Below are 19325 nucleotides of genomic sequence, written 5' to 3'. Positions count from 1 at the left end.
ATTAAATATGATGGCATTTCATAGAACCTGCCAAAGCGGTGCTCGATGCAACTGCAACTGCTCTTGCTGCAAGAAGTAAAGAGACCTGTTTACGTTTGCCGCTCGAATTCAATTATCAATCGGAACTAGTTCGTCTCGCTCATACATCATGTCCACGAGCTTGAGCGAAATGATTTTTTCTTTTTGGTTTCAAAGAAAATAATAAACTAGTTGTTCCTTATATCAGAATTGTCTAAAGAGAAATCTGCTATTCAGTGCATGCATTGGCCGTTTTTACTTCAAGGATGCAAGCTAAAGAGGAATACTAGTGATAGCTTCCGGTGTGCATATTGAATGGACGTATTTTGCAAATATACATCGATTACTTTAAAAACTATGTGTAAAGACAAATATACAATGAAGCTTGATGCACATGATAAGATAATATACGGCAAACGATGCCATAGAAATACAATGTTATTCATGGTTCTCTCCAAAACCTGCGCGTTGACGCAACGTCTGGCCTTTGATCTTGACGATTGAATAGAGACTGATGCCCAGAATATTGAGAGCTGCTAATATGACGCTCAAATACCCTGGACCTATAGTTTGAACAACAGGCTCAGCGATGAGACTGAGGACGCAAGCCATGCCCATCCGCACAACATTGGAAGCTGCCGTGACTGATGCACCCTTGCCTGGGATTGCATCCACGAGATATGCAGAACCTGCAGCGTATACTGTAAATATTGTTTTTGGTTAGAGTTTGCAGTAAGCAGCAACTGGGCAAATGTTACACAAGAAACCATACCTTGGCTCATACCAAAGCAGACGGTTCCAAATGCAACAATGGATACCCAGACGGTCCATTGCAAATAGACGCTCCAGCCGAACAAAAGGACCCCCATTGGAACAATAATATATCCGCCAGGCCTAGTTTGATGATTAGCGTATATTCGCAGAGATGCCGCCAATAAGTAAATATGCATGTACCATGCGTTGAGGGTCAGGCGATCTTCAGTTTTTGCGAGGCCTCCTCGTCTAGCGCGCGCCTTCTTGATTAGGCAGTCGGAGACATGGCCGGAAACAAGTGAGCCGAGAACATTGCCGATGCCGGCACCTAAGAAGCTAAGACCTACATTTGATTCGAATGAATAGCGTAAGGAGCAAACTACAAAGGACAGCATGTGGAAAGTAGCATGAAGCATGCGTCTTACCGGTTTGCCATGATTCAAATCCGTACGTGGTTTCGTACAAGATAGGAATGATGGTTTCAATAGTAAACATTGTTCCGAAGCAGATGCCAGTTCCAGTAGCGATCATGGTAACAAACATATGCCGTAGCAATAGGACACTTCTCAAAGGATTCATTGTTTGGGTGGTCTCGACGGAGGGCAGGCTGCTACCGTTGCTGTGTCGCCGGGCTGCTGTGCTGTTAATTGTCGCGACAGTGCTCGAATTGTCAGTAATACCATCTATTCCCTGCTCCAAGTCCAAATGAGGAGGTGCCGAAGAGTAGTCCGTTGTCTGCTTCTCGTCATCGACCTTGTTTTTGCTCCAAATACGCTCGATTCGATATGTCTCCGGCAAAAAGGCAAAAAGAAATGAAAATAGAAAAATACCGTAGCCTGCGCAAAACCAGAATGTCGAACGCCAGCCTAGCGCCGTCGTGAGACCGCCTCCGAGAATAGGGCCTGATGAGCAAGGTAACAATCAGTCTATTTGGTCTTGTTCTCTTCTTTGAAAAAGAAAAAAAGAATGCAAATGACTCACTTACCAACGAGTGGCCCAAAGAACTGTCCAATGAACAATATACTAAACGCTGTACCTCGCTCTGTGATTTCCCAGCAGTCAGATACTGTGCCTATATGTTTTTCTCTGTGTAAATAATTAAGCCTGCTAGTTGAGTTTGGACCAATGCAAGCACACTTGCCTGCGCCGACAGACATAGTAACTGGAAACACGATCCGACATTTAGAAACAAAGAACAAAATGTACGATGCATTATTCTCTGTGACGTACCAGAAGTGCCTACTGATTGGATGCATCGGAATGCAATAAGCATATATACATTGATTACAAGTGCACATCCAATGGATGCTGCCGTAAATATTAAGAGTGATGTCAAGTATAAGAATCTACGAATTTGGTAAATCAACCGGCTCGTTCCTCTAACCTTTTTTTGTTGTCAATTCCAAAGTAGCTATACCTTCGGATGTGATAGTGATCAGACATGGATGCCCACATGATAGGCTAAAAAGGAATTGCAGGTTAGTTACCTCGTAGCAGTTGAGCGATGCATACAAACGCATAGATTGAACATACACCGAGACCACCGAATAAGATGAACAGAGACGTAGTCAAAGTTACTTCCATGGTGGATGCACCGAGCTCTTGTGTAATATTTGGAATTCCAGGGAACTTGATTTTTGATATCTGTTAGCCATTACAGCAGCTGCAATTTTGAATACAGTAAACTAACGTAAATGGTGGAGCAAAAGCCATTCAATGAAGAACCGAGTGCTAAGCATGCCAAGATCCATCTTTTTTGTGCTTTTGAAAAGAGTCGCGGATCGTGGGTGACAGGCGGCCGAAATGCCGTCCGACTTTTTATTAGCGCCTTTATTCGTGTCCACAAAGACTTCTTCCGTGTAGCGTGCTCGAGTACGGACGATGAGACCGTGGATAACGGTGGAGTAGGCGTCCGTGATGGGGGCTCGGCCACTGCGTCTAACGAAAAAGTCGAAGACGAATTAATGACAGTATCATTGTTGGCAATGGTAGCCTGTGATGCATTTGATGTAAGATTGAGCTGCTGAATTGGCCGTTTCATATATACAAAGGGGGAATACAGAAGTGTTTTGGTTGTAGAGAGTGAGAGAGAGAAAGAAAGAAAGAAAGGGAAAGGACGACGTTGTGCTTTGATGATTATTAAAAGCAAGGGCTAAAAAATGACGAAGCGAGTCTTTTGTACTGTTTGGTGGCGAATGAGGCAGTGGTTTCTATTAAAACAACCCGTAAAACACTATAAATAGAGGATGCTATCATCTAGGTATTCCTGTTGTGCTCAAGTACAGCATAGCCAGTGGCTTTATTTGCATTTGTCTTATTTAGATTGAAGATGCTGCGCGTGTCGGTGGCGCCCGATCAGCAGAATTACATAAAAGTAACAAGAAACTTGTCAAAGATGTGAAAACTAAAGAAAAAACCAGAGTCACCGTTCCGACGAGGGCTATGGTCTTAAAGAACGTACAAATCTCAATCTGGTCGAAATGGAAAAGGCGGGTTCTTTAGCAATGACAACTGATAAGTTTTGCATGTCAGGGTGCGTCGAACACGCTCCCAACCTTGCAGCATGATGCATTTGGGCTGTTATTTACGGCTCTTTATCATTATAAACATTATCACATGATCTATCCCGCAGTATTGGTCTTTTATCAGGTCTTATAGGTCTCTGTCGCGTAGAGTTTGGTATAAATAGCAGTAAACAGAACAAGTCTTTATCGTTCGCAAATGCGTCATACAGGGAGTGTGGTAAATTTAATGGCACTGGATAGAGCGGTTGGCAGCCAGCTTGCCGCGTCCAAAAATAAAATGACCAAATCCAGCTCCCAGCACTACAGCAATCATCAAAAAGCCATTGTATGTCATAAACACTAGCATCAGCCAGAAACTGATGGCTACCAAAATAGCGTATATCGTGGATCTCATAATCTCTTGATTTCGACTCAGCCTACTATCATCCCCATTTTACGTTAGAGCAAATTTGTGCATACACCGACCATCGTAGAGTGCTCATACCTAGACACAGCCGTGTTTCTGCGTAGTAATCCTTGATCTTCCTCTCCGTCGCTATTTTCACCAAGGGTTGCATCGGCCTGTCTTTTGGCATTGGCTTCGTACCACCTTTGGTCAAGGTGGCTCGATTGTGCTCTCAGATACTCGTAGGCGGCAGCGATACCAAAGATAACTAGGCATGATATAAACATTTCGAGTGCGGAATGGATATGCCACCATTCATACACAACACAGACATCTTGTATTTGCCAGTTGAACAGCATCTGCAATGATAACGCAGTGTTAACAAACCGATCCAAGTGTGCTAGCATTGGCGTGAAGATGCTTGCATTCATACTACACATTGCAGGCATATCGTGGCCTTCATGACCATCGTGTCCGATGTGTTCGTGATGTCCTTGATGTCCGTCCATATCTGACAAGCAAGAAGAGATTGGGGCAACCTAAAGCGTATTTAATTATGGTAGTAAATTAAGTCAGCCTTCACGTTGCGTATTCTGATTCGGGGGCGACGAAGCACAGAAAAAAGGGAGACTCATTATTACTTCGCTTATATGTAGTACTTTGGAGTGCTGGATAATGTACAAACGAGAGTCAGGAGAACCAACTGCTCAGGCGCTCAGACCTTCAATTTTCACAAGGGATTTTGTCTTGGAATAAGCAAACAAATGTTGGATCAAGCATGTGCGGAATAGCGGCGATTGATAATATTCTGTGAAGACCTCTTTTTGGTGGTTTTGTGCGAAACACACGACAAAATCAATGGGAAACTTCCTGTCAAAATCCAAGGCATGAAATTTGTCCTTTAGAGCAACAAGAGTCTTTGTGCATATTTACACTGCTGCTTTGAAACCTAGACTCGCTCGGACGATTATGAGAAGATCCTTTCAGAGCTTGATGCCAACATTCAAAAGGCAGAAATCAAACTATCCGAGATCAAGCTCAGGGAACGACGCTGGAGAGTCTTGTTTGTACTGTACGCCGCGATAGTATGGGCCGTGTGTCTCTTGTACTGTGTATTTATATTTCACAACCGAGAAAAAACGTTCGAAACGAATCTTCTCGTCGCATTGCAAGTATTTTTTGTACCTGTCATGTAAGAGCTTGCATAATGCAGTAACGAAACGGAAATTAACTCGCGTCGTGCACGAAAAAAGAACGTATTATAGCAGAAAGTCGTTAAAATGGTTCTACACACGCAAACAATCCCAGGAAGAAGCGAATTTGATGTCGTTGCGCGCAGAGCAAAAGCGCAAGGTAGAAGAATTGAAAAAGAAGACTTTATATTATGCCACAAAATCGTTGCTGGATCGATACGAGAACGGATCTTCTACGAAACCTCATGGAGGGCAACAACAACAACAGCAGCAGCGGCAGCAGCCACAGCAGCAAAGCCAACAGAAGCCTGCTGCATCACCATCAGCTATGGCTGCAGCAAATGCGGTCACGCGTCCTGCTACGCTCGCCGCAACACCTGCTGTTCCTCAGCTTATGCAAGCGGCAGCAGCTAGGCCACGCCAAAGACAGTGGTATGATCGGTTAATCGATGCGGTAGTTAGCGACGAAGGCCCGGAAGCCAAATTTGCACTTGTTTGCAACCACTGTTTTGCTCACAATGGTCTTGTACTCCCTCAAGAAATCGATTTTATCCGTACGTACATTCTTGGCTATGTTACCACGCCAGTTTTCCTCTCTTTCTTTTCTCACTGATTTATCGATAGAATATGTCTGTCCGCAATGTAAAAAATTCAATCCATCACGCAAATCACGACAGCTACACCCGAATGGACCGGTAATCCCACCTTCAACACCAAACAGCAGCCGTCCAAACAGCGCAATCACACAAGAGGATCAGTCTGAAGCGAAACAGGATATCGAACAAGATAAAGGCCGATTCGATGCCAATTCTGACAAGGAGATCGAGGAGGATTCGCCCAAGGAAGAAGATACCATTGCAGCACGCGTAAGGAGGCGACGTCAACGTGATAGCAACGATCCTAACATATTTACTTGTGCTGGGAAACACGTGATGGGATAAGAGAAAAGAGAGTGAAACTTTCAAGTACTCTTTATTTTGATTGGTGAATGGCTAAGCCTATGAACTTGATGGTGGGCGAGGTGGAGGTGGACCTCCATAGTACCCAGGTGGAGGTGGAGGGCCACCTTGACCGTACATGGGTGGTTGCGGTTGCTGTCCTGGTGGTGGCGGGCGTTGACCTTGTGACATCAACGTTAGCTGTACCATTTCGTTGCTCAATGATTCCGGAAACTCACCTGGAGGAGGCGGGATACCTTGACCTGGCGGTGGCGGGTATGGCGGATAACCAGGCGGTGGAGGTCGTCCCATCATATGTGGAGGCATTGGTGGAGGTCGTCCCATCATGTGTGGTGGTGGAGGATCTACCAAAAACATAGCAGAGCGTCAGATAATCAAGCACATATGAAGATTAAAAACAAAGGCTTACAAGGCGGCCCACCCACAGGAGTTTGTGGAATTCCGGCATATTGAGGTGGTAAGACTATATCACGTAAAAATCAGAGTTGTGTCGTATATACATAGTCGTAATGATCTGCGAAAATACCTGCGGTTGAGTTCTCATAAGCTTTTGTGATTTCATCAATGATCGCTTGTGCCTTATCCTGCGAGATCTCTGGAACATTGAGTGAGTACAAGATGAATGCAAGCAATTCTAAAGAGAGCAAGCTACCTGCATAGTAGTTTCGCACGTTGGCAATATGGTTTTTACCGTTATTATGGGCCTTGCGCACCGAAGCTAAAAGACAATGAGCATCGGTACATGCAGTCCAGAAATGCAAAGAATCAACAAGAAGCTTACCGCTATCGTGTGTCAGGAAAATATCACAATATTCTGCAAAAACAGTAGCTTGTAAACCACATTTGTCCTAATTATAACATCGTTCCATTCCCTACCGCAATAATATTTCGGCATCTTCAAAGATCTACAGTTCAAGTGGATGAAGCGCGATGGATTCACGCTCAAGAGAAGTTTCCAAGTGAAGACGGGCGGGCCTTAAACAGCTCCAGGGTCTCGATACCCTGCGCCTTCAAAATAACCGAATCGTCGGCATTGATCCCGAATTTCGACAGAGGCATACTTTTACGATCTTCCGTGGTTAGGAAAAAGGACATTCATACCTGGCGCGCCCGATGAGTAGCCAATTGCTTGCAACAATATCATCGAGACTATAGGCCAGTTTTACTAGTAAGTAGAAACAATCTGATCACGTTTCAGTACGTTGAAGCTAACTGTGCTGCTTAAGACATCAGACTCAAGTAAACTGGAATAAATTGCAGGAAAACAAAAATCGTGAAAAGTCCAATATCAATATCGAATATGAGCAATTACAGCAGCATCCACCCAGCGTTCCGACGTTTCTCGAATTTCAAGACTATGTCACAACATTGAGCTTTTGCATCAGAAGTTAGCAAAACCTGCTCTAATTTGGGCGTGTTATGTACAGATATAACCGAATAGTTACTTATGGGTTTGTGTAGCTTGTTTACATTCAACAGTCACTTCAAACATAGATGGCATCGTCAAACCTTGTATTCGGCGGCAAGGCAGCCCATGCAAGCGGCCATTATACATTAATTGTTGGGACATACTCCGGCAAACGTGCCTGTTGGTCATCTTTGGTCTGATTTTTGTAATAACTTATCCATACAACTAGCAGGCGAGAGTGGGAAACTCGCTCGGGGGCTCGAGAGAAGGATAGCTGCAGAGAACGGCTGGGAGAAAGACCATTGACCATGCATTATAGCTTTGGGAAGCGCTAACATTCCTCATATGAAGACGCTCAGTCCATTACCACATTGGGTATGTTAAGCAATATAACCAGATAGTGCACTCATCTAACAAATTGAACAATCCTAATATATAGCTTTTTGCGAAGGATCTAGCACGACATGCGTTGGTCGTCTTTGTTGACGAATACAAGACCAGTATTACATGCGCATTCGGCGACAACGAACTAATTCCATACAGAGACATGAATGGTTGCCAATGTGAACACAAATACGACCTAACCGTTTCTGGCTGTTATGCGAAGTGCATTGGCTAACCATCCCACTTGGACGGACAATAGAAGGCAACATGTATTCCGTTCTCTGACGGCGGCGAACAGTGGGAGAGGAAGGAAAGGCTTTCGTGCAAAGACGAGGATGGTTAGCTGATGCATCCATCGAGTAAATGTCCGAATACAAACTGGTACTATCGGGTAAGCCTTTCCTTGCACCTGTGAAAAGAGCTCCAATCTCATACATTCAAAGGTCAAGAAGTGCATGGCCTAAAAGTATGCCCCAACCACCAAGAAGGCCGAGCAGTAAGCATATGAAATGTTAGTGCATGCACCGATGGTGACTAACTCCAAGTAGGATCACGCTCCTAAGAACTTTAATCGAGATATCAACGCCGCTATACAAATTCGACGAATTCTCCTTCTATACATGGAGACCAGAGGGGACTCCAACTCCCAACCGCAGGCTCTAACAAGAGGTCAGGACGGAGTTTTCCAGAGTTATTAGATGGGCTGTAAGCTACAGACAATGCAATACTTGACCCTAGACATGTTAGAACTACCCGAGTGAAGATTCGTAGCTGGGAGATACAGTAAGTCACAGCAAAAAATGCAGCTTTCGCATTTTAAATGCCATGATTTAAGGAAGCCATGTACTCCAAGCTTCTATATCCATTCAGGTTAATGGCTTTATTGTTTGCATTATTGTCATCAGGAAGCTTTCAGCTCTGGATCAGATCGAGCAAGCGGACCACCCTTCTAGCCATGCACATTGTATCAGCCATACCTTGTTAACGATGATCGTTGACTGCGATTGATTCATTTGGAGTTCATGCGTGTAGATAGTTTAATCTAATAGCCATATATAGTCTTACTCCCATTCGTCCTTGTTCGAAGATCGGATCGATAGTGGCTCATTGACAATTTTGTTGCAGCAAGCTCATTCCAATCGATTTCAGCCAATTCTTTCGATTAATCTGTCAATAAACTAGAAAGAAGCCATATCAAATACAACTTGGTCGTTGGAAACGCCAAATTTACACAACACTGAGCCGGATTCGTAACCACTTGAAGGTTTTGTTTGTTTACAGCGCCACCTTTTTTCTTTCCATTTTCTCTTGTTTCTTATCATCATTTTATTTATCCAGCCATATTTTTGTATGTACGTACAAACAAGGAAAAGAAGCAAGCATGCAGACAAATGAGTATACTACAAATAAGCACGAGGATAATATTGCTGCTGGTATAGAGGAAGACCACCGTAATAGGGCATTGTTTGATATTGCGGGTAGTATAAAGATGATGGGTAATAGTCGTAGTAGCTGCTGTACATTATTGGCGCAGTCGTGTACGGGTATGGATAATAGTACCTGCTTGCAAATAGTCCTCGATTTCGTAATCGCCACTGTCAAACATAAGCAAGTTACATGATCAGCTCGTAGGGGAAGACGGAGCGACAGCGGCACCGTTAATATTCCCAAGCAAAGAGAACATACCATGTAATCGGGATCATACCCATAGTAGGACGGATCCATTTCGTATGCCCAGTACGGATCATAAGGATAGCTAAGATGATTTCCCATAGAGAGTTGAAGGAGCAGAAGAAAAGAGAAAAAAGAAGGAAGAGGTGTGTTTTCGCAAATCTTGCTGCCATCGACGGCACTTGTGTAACAAGACGCTGAGCTCCAACAAGAATTCGGAGAGCACGGGAGTGAGTTGCATGACACAGTTTACTCAATGTCTATAGACATCCAAAAGCGGCTCAAGGACAGACGCAAAGGCGTATCGAAGAAGTTCTTTAGTAAGCTCTTTCCCCATTGCAGCAGATAAGATAGATCAGCTTAGATTTACGGACCAACCTAGCCCAATCGATCTACAACGATGAGAGTGTCTTGGCTCGAATGACACTCGAGAAGGAATTGCATGGTCACCATGGCTGTGTGAATACGCTCTTGTAAGTCATAAGTTTTGCACATATGACAAATGTCTTCTTATGTGAAGCAGTTGGTCCCAAGGGGGCGACAAGCTTCTTTCTGGCTCGGACGATACCACCCTCTGCGTTTGGCTACCATGGCAGGATTACAAACTTGGATACACAATTGATACAGGTATATATCATCGTTCTTGAAAAATCTTGGCATGATTGCAGTAAACAACATTTATTGTTTGCAGGTCATACCCAGAATATATTCTCTGCAAAGTTTCTGCCGTATACGTCGGATAGCGTGGTTGTGTCAGCGGCAGGCGACTCTGAGATTAGGATATTCGACGTAAGCGAAGCTGGAACCGGGGATCTTCGGCAGGTGTACACTTGTCACAGCGACCGTGTGAAACGCATTGCTCTGGAGAACAATCCGCACGAGTTCATGACTTGCTCGGAAGATGGTAGAAAATGCATTACAGATTGTATCAGCTGAATATATTTGCTCATTGTTATTCTCCTTTTTTAGGCACTGTTCGCCATTTTGATCTGCGGACGCCGCACATTTGTTCCCCACATTCTGTCCGGTCATTCTTGACAAGTGTTCGAAGACCTGCGCGGCAGTATCCTCAGCCTCGGGATCCAAATATACGCGAAGGATGTCCATCACCGCTACTTGATTACGGCGATTACGGTATCGATATCAACTCGCTCTCACTCAATAAGTTGCAGCCGCAATACTTTATAATCGCAGGAATGGATGATTTCGTATACTTGCATGACAGACGGATGATTGGCCGTGGTGGAAGAGGGGCGGGCAAACGTACAAACTGGGCGGCGACCAGCAGATGCGTCAAGCGATTCACCTCAGGAAACGATCGTCGCCGACGTAGAAACAAACACATCACTGCCTGCAAATTTAGTGATGCAAATAGCCAAGAGGTAAGTTGCCGATATGCAGGATTTGTTACAACATGTATGACCGACATCTTGTCTAGCTTATTGGTAGCTGGTCATCTGATGCCGTGTACCTTTTCAACATGCATGATCCTCCTATCACGCCGTCTCCGTCTGAACGAACATTTCGAGCATCGAGCAAAATGTCCAAACAACGGTTCAGCAACCAAGAACAGACTTCGAACATGGATGCAATTATACGTTCGTTCCGGGAAGCGCATCTGGATACGTGCATGGATCAGCTCAATAATCTACGCGCGTCTGGTCAAGAAGATGATCCAATCCAAAACGTGTGGGTAAACTGTCTGCTCGCAGCTGTTCATTTGCGACGGTTGTATGAACGGCCACGAAGTTATCGTGGCCCTCACGATGAATACTATGCAGATGAAGAATTAGCATCTTCTAGACAACTGATACTCGAAGCTAAGCGAGAGGCGCCGAAAACTTGGCAAGGGCAATGGACTCTTGGTTGTGGTCTCTGGATTGCAAGCGGTGCAGAGCACACAAATGGATTTGAAGACAGAGAAGAATGGCTGGAGATGGCAGAAGATTATATCCAGAATGCAGCGAGAATGTATGAGGAGAGCCGGAGTAATGCTTCAAGCAGTAGCAATCGATCACGAAGTGATTGGCTCAGAAGATTCGACGATCTACAGAAAGATATCAATGCAGCATTGGTGCGAGAAGGTTACAGAGAAGGCCCCGAGCAGCAGGAAGGAGCCGAAGCTGAGGCGGAAAGCTCTTCAAACTGCCGATGGAAATGGCTCGATGAAATGTATGTACACAGCGATAATAGCGACGAGCCAATGTCTTCGCAAGCTGCTGCAGGCATTTCTGAATCTTCGACTCAAGAAATTCATGGTCATGATATTGGAGCCAGCGGTGCCTGTGATTATCATGACGAGGATATACTTCTTGACAATGAGACTATTCGTGCACAAATTAGCCCATCTTCGTCGTCAGCTAGCGAACAGGATTACACAGAGGAAGGAGAAGAACAGGAAGAGGAAGAGGAAGCGGATGAAGAAGACGAAAATAGGGCATTTGGAAATGCAATGGATATTTCGAGCAGCGACGAAAGCAGCAGCGACAATGATGAAGATGAAGACGACGAGTCATTGTCTTTAGCGAGGGAACAGCTTAACGACAGAGCCGGTTTGGAAAGTGATACTGATATAGTAGCACATCGCGCAAAATATGTTGGGCATTGTAACAGCCGAGTAAGTTTCCATCAATACGAAAGGAGTGTTAGGCAGTAATCCCATGACTGATTACGTCGATTAGACTGTGAAAGACGTGAACTTCTATGGTCCAAATGACAAGTATATTGTGTCCGGAAGCGATGATGGCTTATTTTTTGTATGGGATAAAAAGACAAGAAAGATCGTGCAAGTTCTTCACGGCGATGAAGATACTGTGAACGTGATTCAGGTATGATTTGCCGGCAAAAGGTTTTCCAATGTATTGTCTGTTGGTACTAATCATGGATGCTCAAAGGGTCATCCTTTTATACCTGTAATGGCTGTATCTGGTATCGACGACACTGTAAAGATATTCTCGCCTTGCTCATCTCACATCACGACTTCACGGCTGAGACAACCATATGCAGATTCTTCTTACTCAGAATCCTCACATATGTACGAGGTCGATGAGATTGTGGAGCGTAACAGGGAACACAATCGTAGCACGATTGATCATAGCATGTACATCACACGAAGCATGATCGAGGCAATTTCGCACCGACTACAAAATCGTCAACGACTTGCAACGTTAGGTGAATTACTTAGCAGAAGTGACGAAGAAGATGATGATCTGCCGATCGAATGTAGAGTCCAGTAAAATGTAAATCTGAAATGTTACAATCTCTGTCAATATAATCTTTGAATACATAAAATTCTGAATATAAAGAAGTAAGGAGCATAGACAGCGAATAAGCTACTTGTTTATTTGATTAGCGATAAAAAGTGTCAGTATCTGAGAACAAGTGTCAATGAGCTATCTTGTTCTGCGATTGTTTCCACTTGAATGATTTGTTCGTCTGGAATATGCTGAACTACTTCATCATCCACCAGTAAAGAAATGGTCTTGACATCCCGGACGATGTGACGCACTGTTTGTTTAACAGTACCCACGAGATTCAACTTGGTGGTCACCTTATCAACGAGGTCTTGCACCGTCAGGTGCTCAAGATATACAGCATGATGCAAGTCCCCATCCGAGGCTAACCGAATAAACAGACGCAATTCTTATAAACAAAAGTTAATAAGAATATTTGCAAAAAGATGGAAATATTTGTAAATGCTTACTTGCAATCCGTCTTTTACGGTTTGGGATGTAGGATGGATCAAGACCGATTACTTTGAAAGGAAGCCGCTGCGAGTGGAAGGAAGTTTCAGTTGTGAATGACAGTGATGTTGATGGTGAAGACGAGGCACGAGAGCGCTTAACTCCAGAGCAGTGTGTGGGAACGGTGTCAGTCATGGGACAGCAGGAAATTAAGGATGCAGAAGCTGGAGTAGAAGGGAAAGGGGCTGTGGTTTGGTACAAGGATAAAGTACTAGCTGTAGAGGTACAAGGAGAGGAAGATGGAGGCGGAGAGAAGGAAGAGGGACAACTTTGCGGTGGAGAGTTAGTGGTAGAATTTGCACTATCGCTGCTAGTTTCAACCAATGCAGTGAATACAGTGTAAGTCTGTGTGCGGTTATATGCAAGCCAAAGCGGATGGTTGTCTTTAGTGCTGTTGATCTTTGCAAGTCGCCGCTCAATATGTCGAGCATCGTCCTTGTTTTTACGTTCGGCACCCTACAAACACATCATTCAAACATGGCCTAATCGATGTTGGACAACATATGCAGCTCACCTTGTCCCTGAACAATTTGATCCGGCAATACACTCCTTCTATCATATCCTGCATCTTGCTCTCCATGCATAGTCGTAGAGGAATTCCTTTGACACCCTTGATGCGGGAGAAGTCGGTTGATAAGCAATTGAACCTCACAGTAATGTTTGCGCCGCGTTTCCCATCCCATTCAAAGCTTATGCGATCAAATGCAGACCATGTGATATTTTGTACACCATTGCAGCGATGTACATCAATGTCCACAGCCCGGGCCTGCTGAGGATCTTTCTGCTGGCTCTGCCAGAAACTCCAGTAATTGCTCGCAACGGCTCGATGCGCTTCTTCGTGAAACATGATGAGGAGTGTTGTGGAAATCTTGCCATCGGTCTTGCTCCTGTCTTGGATCTGAATGTTATAAGATTGACCTATCATAAGATAAAGATATTAAGGTATATTAGGTTGTTTGGCCGAACATTTTGGTGTACCAGCATTTGCTTCTCTGTGTGTATATACCTTTATTGAGATATGCAAGCGGAGGTTCTTGCGACGAGTTTAGCATTGCTGGGGCAGCTAGAGATCCATTGCGATCAGAAAAAACGCCATCTTGCATTACACAATGCAAAGGATATCTTGGTTTTGCTTTTTTAACTCACCATTTAAGATAATTTCCAAACGAGAACTGGCATATACCAAAAATTGCTAAGTCTGATTTGTACGCATGGGTAGTACAAACCCATGACGATCGGAAACTTACCCATTTGACGATTTGTTTGCCTCAGGAGTTGAGGAATGTGTACTTGGAAAAGGATTGATCTTTGGAGGTGAAGTGGGTGAGTAAATATCACTGCCATCAGTACTGCTGACAGATGACAGCGCATCAATCGTTTGGTACGGCTGAGATGATATGATAGGATCAAGTGCTGTTGTAAAAGATGGCAGCGGTGGCAATGCGACGCTGGGAACAACTGAGTATGGGATACCACTCATAGATCTTCTGAATAAGGGGTCTCCATTATCTGGATGCTGTTGCTCGTGCGGTGCATGGGGTGGCGATGATCTACAGACAGACTAGTCAATATAATATCGCGGGTAGATACAGTAACTAAAGACAGTTTACCCCTCTGTGCATGATATGCTGGGATAAGGTACGACGAACATTGATCTGCAATGAAAGTAAGACGAATGAGGAACTTGTCAGTGGCAAATTATGGAATATCCCGAAAGCAGTGATTACCAATTTATTGGAAATCTTGTTTGGAGACAACAGGAAAGACAAAAAAACAACGGAAAGGGATGGGGAGAAAAGAGAGAGAAAGAGAGGTCGATAATAATTATATAGTTACAATGTCTCGCGCAAAAAAGGAGTTACTGACGTTTGTTTAAAGATAGATCGATGTCAAATGCCAACATACACGCCATTAACACAAACCTTACACATGCACGCACGCACCAACCGGCCTACACGCACTCATGCACAGTATAGCATTACGTTCACGGAAGAGAACCTTTCAAAGGAAAAAATATGGCACCTGCCTTTCTCCTTCCTCTACTCTAGCTGTAGGAACGCCTCCCCTTCTGTTCTTCGCAGAATACGCATCCCACCCTAACGCGCTCCCCTTATGGTGGCTTCCTCTCCGAACGTATAGCTAGAAAGCCAGTTGCCTTAAATGCATATTTGCTGTGTCCCATTGACTTAGCAAGTGAGGAGTACAGCATCTTTCTCTGTTTCGGTAAGCGCGTATGTTTTAAAAAAGAAACACAGGGGGAATCATCCTCTTGCAGGAGTCAAATGTAGGAGGAGAAGGGCAAGTTTGTGCTCGCATTCGTCGGAGAGAACGGATGAGCCAAGCGTAGCACTGTTCCGAACATCCATGTCGTCCCTTTATAGGCTTCTCATCTATTTCTCTCGGTTCTTCTGTTTCTCATTACTTCGCGATAAAAAGGGGGATCGAACCCACTGCCCCGGTTCTCCGTGCAGATCCTATATATTGCCATCCAAACAAATCAAATAAAATCGTGTCACCGGTAGCACGGAGAAGGCAAATCCTTGCTTGTTTGCCATAGCTGTCATCGGTATGCAATTGATGTTTAGGCATAGTTAATTTTCCCCGTTCATTCAGCCTTTGTTGAAGTGTCGCTGACTTGCATAGAGTTTAGAATCTTATATAGTTATCGCGATTTTGCAATGTGCTCTACGAACATTGATTGCACGTGCTATACATCCTCCTGACAATGCCCCGGTGAACGCTGTCATACACTCTGAGCCCGGAACATTCTCCCTTTATTATGCATCCGCACAGTCATGTCAATCGTTTTAAACACGAAGTTTGTTTGCGGAGCAAAAGAGCATTATCTTTTCTTTCAAAAAGAACATTCTAATTCCATCCTCCGCCATCAAATCCAACGAAACCCTACAAGATGGCTTGTTAGTTAGTTATCTAAATACAACTCAAGGGCAGAACTTACTGTCAAGAGGAATACCGGGAAATACGGTTTCTGCTCAATTTGGGAACACCCTAAAATGATCGATGTAAGGAGAAACTTTTGTCTTTGTAAGGAGTAACGCTTCTCTACTCACAGTTCCACGCAGAAGTCAAACGACCATCAATACAACTGCCAGCGTCGTAGAAGTTATCAGCTCCGGAGCCATCAAAAGCACCGCGGAAGAAATCAGCTATGTACTCACGATAAGAAATGCTGTTAAACGTTTGCGATATTATTGCTAACTTACCCAAGATTGCCTTTTTGCATTGATCTATCCCACCAAACTTCTTGTCTAAATATCTCTTGATACCTTCTTGTTTTGACAGCTCCTCCAACTTATCCAGAGTTAGGCAGATTGGGTTTAGAATGCGAGAAACTTGGTTGTACTGTAAAAGGACAACGATTTAATCTCGAAAGGATATCGAAACCAAACAAGCCATAGTACTTACTTTGTCTATAAACATTAAAGCATTAGGTACGTTCTTATCACCCAGGTGGATGACGCTGCTGCCAATCCATGTGCCTGCTTTCTTTTGTGCTTTATATAATGTACGATGCATCTCTCTAGATACAGCAGGACACGGTTGTATACGGTGGAGTCCTTGGCCGGTTTGTGACAAGCGATATGGGTTGCTAGCGCTCAGCATATCTTGATCCGCCAAGGTCCATAGTTTAAACATTTCGTTTAGAATCTCCCGCCAAAGCTTGAGCGTTTGGTTCACATATATATACTGCGTCTCGTGATCGTGACTCAATCTGTGTCCATCCGCACCGGCCGCTATAGACAAGCAGTATTCTGGTTCAAATTCTGTCGGATGGAAGTAACGCTCCAAGTAACGGAGCATCTTTTCACATGGATCTCTGTGTATTATGCTTTAGTATGAGATCGAAACAGATTACTGCTCTATGTTTACCTGTTCTCGCGTAGATAAGCATTGTTGTCGCCGATGCTGTAGAGACAGTGTCTAATGTCGTCCGCCGGTAGTATTCTGGATTGATACTTCCGACTTAATTGTTCAATGGCTTTCTCCTTTCGTTTAATTTCCGTCTGGATCTGTGATCTCGATTTGCCATCTGGGATAATCTCTCGTGTAGCAACCAGACATAATTCATCTTGCAGCACGCCAAGCCCTCTTCTCTCGCTTAGAAAACTATATACAGTTTTAATGGGAATCACACAGTTAAATCCCAACATTTCCTGGACATCTGGAATCATCGAGTCCTATCATGTTTCATCAGCAAAACCCTTCCATATTCAATTTGTATTATGTGCACGTACCGAGAGCATATACATGAGTTTGCCGTAAGCAGATCTCATCTTCTCTGGATTCATAATTTTGTGTCTATCCAGTCTATTGTCAGGAAAAGTTTATCAAACATTGCGAGCAAGTCTCTATACCTGCGTCCGATTTCAAAAATCGTCTGGAAAAAATCCTCGTTTTCGTCAAAGTTACGGTCCGAGAAAAGCTCCTGTCCTCGCTTGTAATCGCATGCCAGGACGAGCCCTGTAAGCACTGCGCAAAGCTCCTTGATCTGGTTAACAATGCGCTTTGTTTTACTGGTGTGCGATTCATTATCGATATGATCTAATCATTTCAAACATCAGCGCTTATGCTTGAAAATTGAAGCTTTCGACTTACCGGTGTATTCTGTTACATTCAAGGCCGCCTCCAGTCTATAATAATGCGTTGATAAAACTATTTGCTAACAGAAAATCTTGACTTACAATCGCAAATATTTTCTTTCTTCCAAATGCAAACGCAGCGGTATATACTTAGCTCTGCATAATTTACTTTGTAAGCATACTGATTTCCCTGCCTTTTCATACTGTACAAACCGTTCTTCCATCCATTGACTTAAACTGAAGTCTACACCAGCTTTTGAAGGAATGGGTTTTATATCTGGCTTGATAACATTGTGCTACAAGAATCGAGAAATTGGATTACATGTCAGCATTGCAGGATCCGCATAGCCGTTCATTATGGTTTAGTTAGAATTACCTCGTCCTTCTCAATCAATGTATCAGCGTTTTCGTCCATTTCATCAGTCTCTCGAGCGACATTTGCTGAATAGCTTTTACTGTGATGCTTTGAGCGTTTTCCAGTTCTGTGGATCATGCCTAACGGATTCAATAAGTCCAGCTTTTCATGCATTTACTTGTTTCTATAAATGCATACCAAAGCACACTTCACAGAACGGTTCACTGCACTCCTCGCAGAAAAGAACGGCCTAACGCAAGTGATCATAAGTTGCTCCTGGTTCTTTTGTGAAAACCCAATAAATCGCACGATCGTCTAATTTACTCGGGCCATCGCCTGACTGCTATCGCCGTGCTAAGTCAACGAACAGTAACGTACATCCTGATCTTTGCATTCGACGCAGAAACCTTCTTTTGCCTCTTGATCCTCCAGAGATACGGATTCCTCAGACACATCGTCTGTCTCCATAATGGAGATGTTGTCAGACAAAATATCTCCAAGCTGATACTTTTGCTTGTTGTCCGAGCTAGACGGCATAATTGCAAATCAAGTGCTGAAAGTTGAAGAACGATATCTCTTGATGCAGGGCGCCACAGAGGTTGAAGTACCGAAGTATACTGTTTTCCTGCAGGGATGGGGAGCTTCCTGACATTGAAATTCTTAGCTGGCCGTGTATCACGATGAAGACCTTTCAGGGTGTTGCAGAGTATTTGTGTCTACCAGACGCAGCGACCTACTAAGGAGGAGCCATTTGTTCTTTTAAAGGCAGTTTCGTTTATATAGTGTCGCGTAATGACAAATATTTCAGAAGTACGTACTGCTGCTCACGGTGTTGTTCTCGTAATCATACCATTTAGATTATATACAGTCCTTAAAAGTATGTAGAGAGTAAAGTGCATTAATTTTCTGAGCAGCGAAAGAAAGCGCCTTATCTTCTCTCTGATCGCATGTTTCGTACTTGCTAGAGCATGCGGTGGGAAGAGTCCATATACTTCGCGCCATAATCCCAATATTCAGACTCCAGCAGGAAACAGTCAAGTCATTAGCTTTGGAAACAGTGCGATAGAACCTCATAACAGAACTCCCAGGAGACTGGTTGCACGTTCCTCCTTCCCGACTGCTCACTGTCTGAACAGGAGCCAGCAAACTATTGCGCAAATCAAGAGGCCGTGGTCCTAAAAGGCTTTATGATGCGGACCATTCTTTTTTGCTATTATACTTCATTTTCCTAATCAGCTTTTGGAAATAATTACGTCCATAGGGCAGCTCAAACCGGACAGTAATGAAAGAGGTCTCTAGCGAAGCCAGCGAATAAAGGATCGCGGACACG

The 19325-nt window shown here is 43.9% G+C and overlaps 10 protein-coding genes across 10 annotated transcripts; 4 read left to right on the top strand and 6 right to left on the bottom strand.

Annotated features, from left to right (window-relative positions):
- Positions 1-456: 456 nt before the first annotated feature.
- VTP01DRAFT_6368 (uncharacterized protein) lies at positions 457-2812 on the bottom strand (the record flags this gene model as incomplete). Its single annotated transcript, XM_069385261.1, has 9 exons — positions 457-719; positions 791-912; positions 973-1099; positions 1197-1673; positions 1757-1933; positions 2002-2117; positions 2189-2232; positions 2305-2400; positions 2462-2812. The coding sequence occupies 9 exons, from the start codon at positions 2810-2812 to the stop codon at positions 457-459; spliced, it is 1773 nt and encodes a 590-aa protein (XP_069242741.1).
- Positions 2813-3519: 707 nt separating this feature from the next.
- Positions 3520-4190, bottom strand: VTP01DRAFT_6367 (uncharacterized protein; the record flags this gene model as incomplete). Its single annotated transcript, XM_069385260.1, has 3 exons — positions 3520-3715; positions 3781-4040; positions 4107-4190. The coding sequence occupies 3 exons, from the start codon at positions 4188-4190 to the stop codon at positions 3520-3522; spliced, it is 540 nt and encodes a 179-aa protein (XP_069242740.1).
- Positions 4191-4539: 349 nt separating this feature from the next.
- Positions 4540-5815, top strand: VTP01DRAFT_6366 (uncharacterized protein; the record flags this gene model as incomplete). The annotated part of the gene is made up of 4 exons (XM_069385259.1): positions 4540-4566; positions 4635-4873; positions 4935-5428; positions 5499-5815. 4 exons carry the CDS (start codon positions 4540-4542, stop codon positions 5813-5815), a joined length of 1077 nt encoding a protein of 358 aa, XP_069242739.1.
- Positions 5816-5872: 57 nt separating this feature from the next.
- On the bottom strand, positions 5873-6728 carry VTP01DRAFT_6365 (uncharacterized protein; the record flags this gene model as incomplete). Its single annotated transcript, XM_069385258.1, has 7 exons — positions 5873-5994; positions 6052-6177; positions 6243-6296; positions 6360-6428; positions 6486-6551; positions 6615-6647; positions 6710-6728. The coding sequence occupies 7 exons, from the start codon at positions 6726-6728 to the stop codon at positions 5873-5875; spliced, it is 489 nt and encodes a 162-aa protein (XP_069242738.1).
- Positions 6729-7586: 858 nt separating this feature from the next.
- VTP01DRAFT_6364 (uncharacterized protein) lies at positions 7587-7860 on the top strand (the record flags this gene model as incomplete). Its single annotated transcript, XM_069385257.1, has 2 exons — positions 7587-7616; positions 7681-7860. The coding sequence occupies 2 exons, from the start codon at positions 7587-7589 to the stop codon at positions 7858-7860; spliced, it is 210 nt and encodes a 69-aa protein (XP_069242737.1).
- A 128-nt stretch (positions 7861-7988) lies between these two features.
- On the top strand, positions 7989-8386 carry VTP01DRAFT_6363 (uncharacterized protein; the record flags this gene model as incomplete). Its single annotated transcript, XM_069385256.1, has 4 exons — positions 7989-8016; positions 8069-8121; positions 8174-8294; positions 8364-8386. The coding sequence occupies 4 exons, from the start codon at positions 7989-7991 to the stop codon at positions 8384-8386; spliced, it is 225 nt and encodes a 74-aa protein (XP_069242736.1).
- Positions 8387-9025: 639 nt separating this feature from the next.
- Positions 9026-9398, bottom strand: VTP01DRAFT_6362 (uncharacterized protein; the record flags this gene model as incomplete). Its single annotated transcript, XM_069385255.1, has 2 exons — positions 9026-9220; positions 9312-9398. 2 exons carry the CDS (start codon positions 9396-9398, stop codon positions 9026-9028), a joined length of 282 nt encoding a protein of 93 aa, XP_069242735.1.
- A 154-nt stretch (positions 9399-9552) lies between these two features.
- Positions 9553-12532, top strand: VTP01DRAFT_6361 (uncharacterized protein; the record flags this gene model as incomplete). Its single annotated transcript, XM_069385254.1, has 8 exons — positions 9553-9616; positions 9679-9769; positions 9820-9923; positions 9988-10200; positions 10266-10678; positions 10735-11913; positions 11978-12124; positions 12191-12532. The coding sequence occupies 8 exons, from the start codon at positions 9553-9555 to the stop codon at positions 12530-12532; spliced, it is 2553 nt and encodes an 850-aa protein (XP_069242734.1).
- A 128-nt stretch (positions 12533-12660) lies between these two features.
- On the bottom strand, positions 12661-14690 carry VTP01DRAFT_6360 (uncharacterized protein; the record flags this gene model as incomplete). The annotated part of the gene is made up of 7 exons (XM_069385253.1): positions 12661-12938; positions 13000-13495; positions 13554-13957; positions 14046-14102; positions 14186-14211; positions 14287-14589; positions 14650-14690. The coding sequence occupies 7 exons, from the start codon at positions 14688-14690 to the stop codon at positions 12661-12663; spliced, it is 1605 nt and encodes a 534-aa protein (XP_069242733.1).
- A 1217-nt stretch (positions 14691-15907) lies between these two features.
- On the bottom strand, positions 15908-18532 carry VTP01DRAFT_6359 (uncharacterized protein; the record flags this gene model as incomplete). The annotated part of the gene is made up of 14 exons (XM_069385251.1): positions 15908-15943; positions 15999-16048; positions 16111-16206; positions 16264-16402; positions 16466-16877; positions 16931-17238; positions 17296-17359; positions 17416-17602; positions 17657-17691; positions 17743-17796; positions 17854-17936; positions 18017-18135; positions 18194-18245; positions 18374-18532. 14 exons carry the CDS (start codon positions 18530-18532, stop codon positions 15908-15910), a joined length of 1794 nt encoding a protein of 597 aa, XP_069242732.1.
- Between the last annotated feature and the right edge of the window lie 793 nt (positions 18533-19325).

The sequence above is a fragment of the Rhizomucor pusillus genome, assembly GCF_041956525.1.
Source record: "Rhizomucor pusillus strain CBS 183.67 unplaced genomic scaffold VTP01scaffold_3, whole genome shotgun sequence".
In the NCBI taxonomy this organism is placed as follows: Eukaryota; Fungi; Mucoromycota; class Mucoromycetes; order Mucorales; family Lichtheimiaceae; genus Rhizomucor; species Rhizomucor pusillus.
The sequence above is the reverse complement of the archived record's forward strand: the minus strand, read 5'-3'. Positions and strand labels throughout refer to the sequence as shown.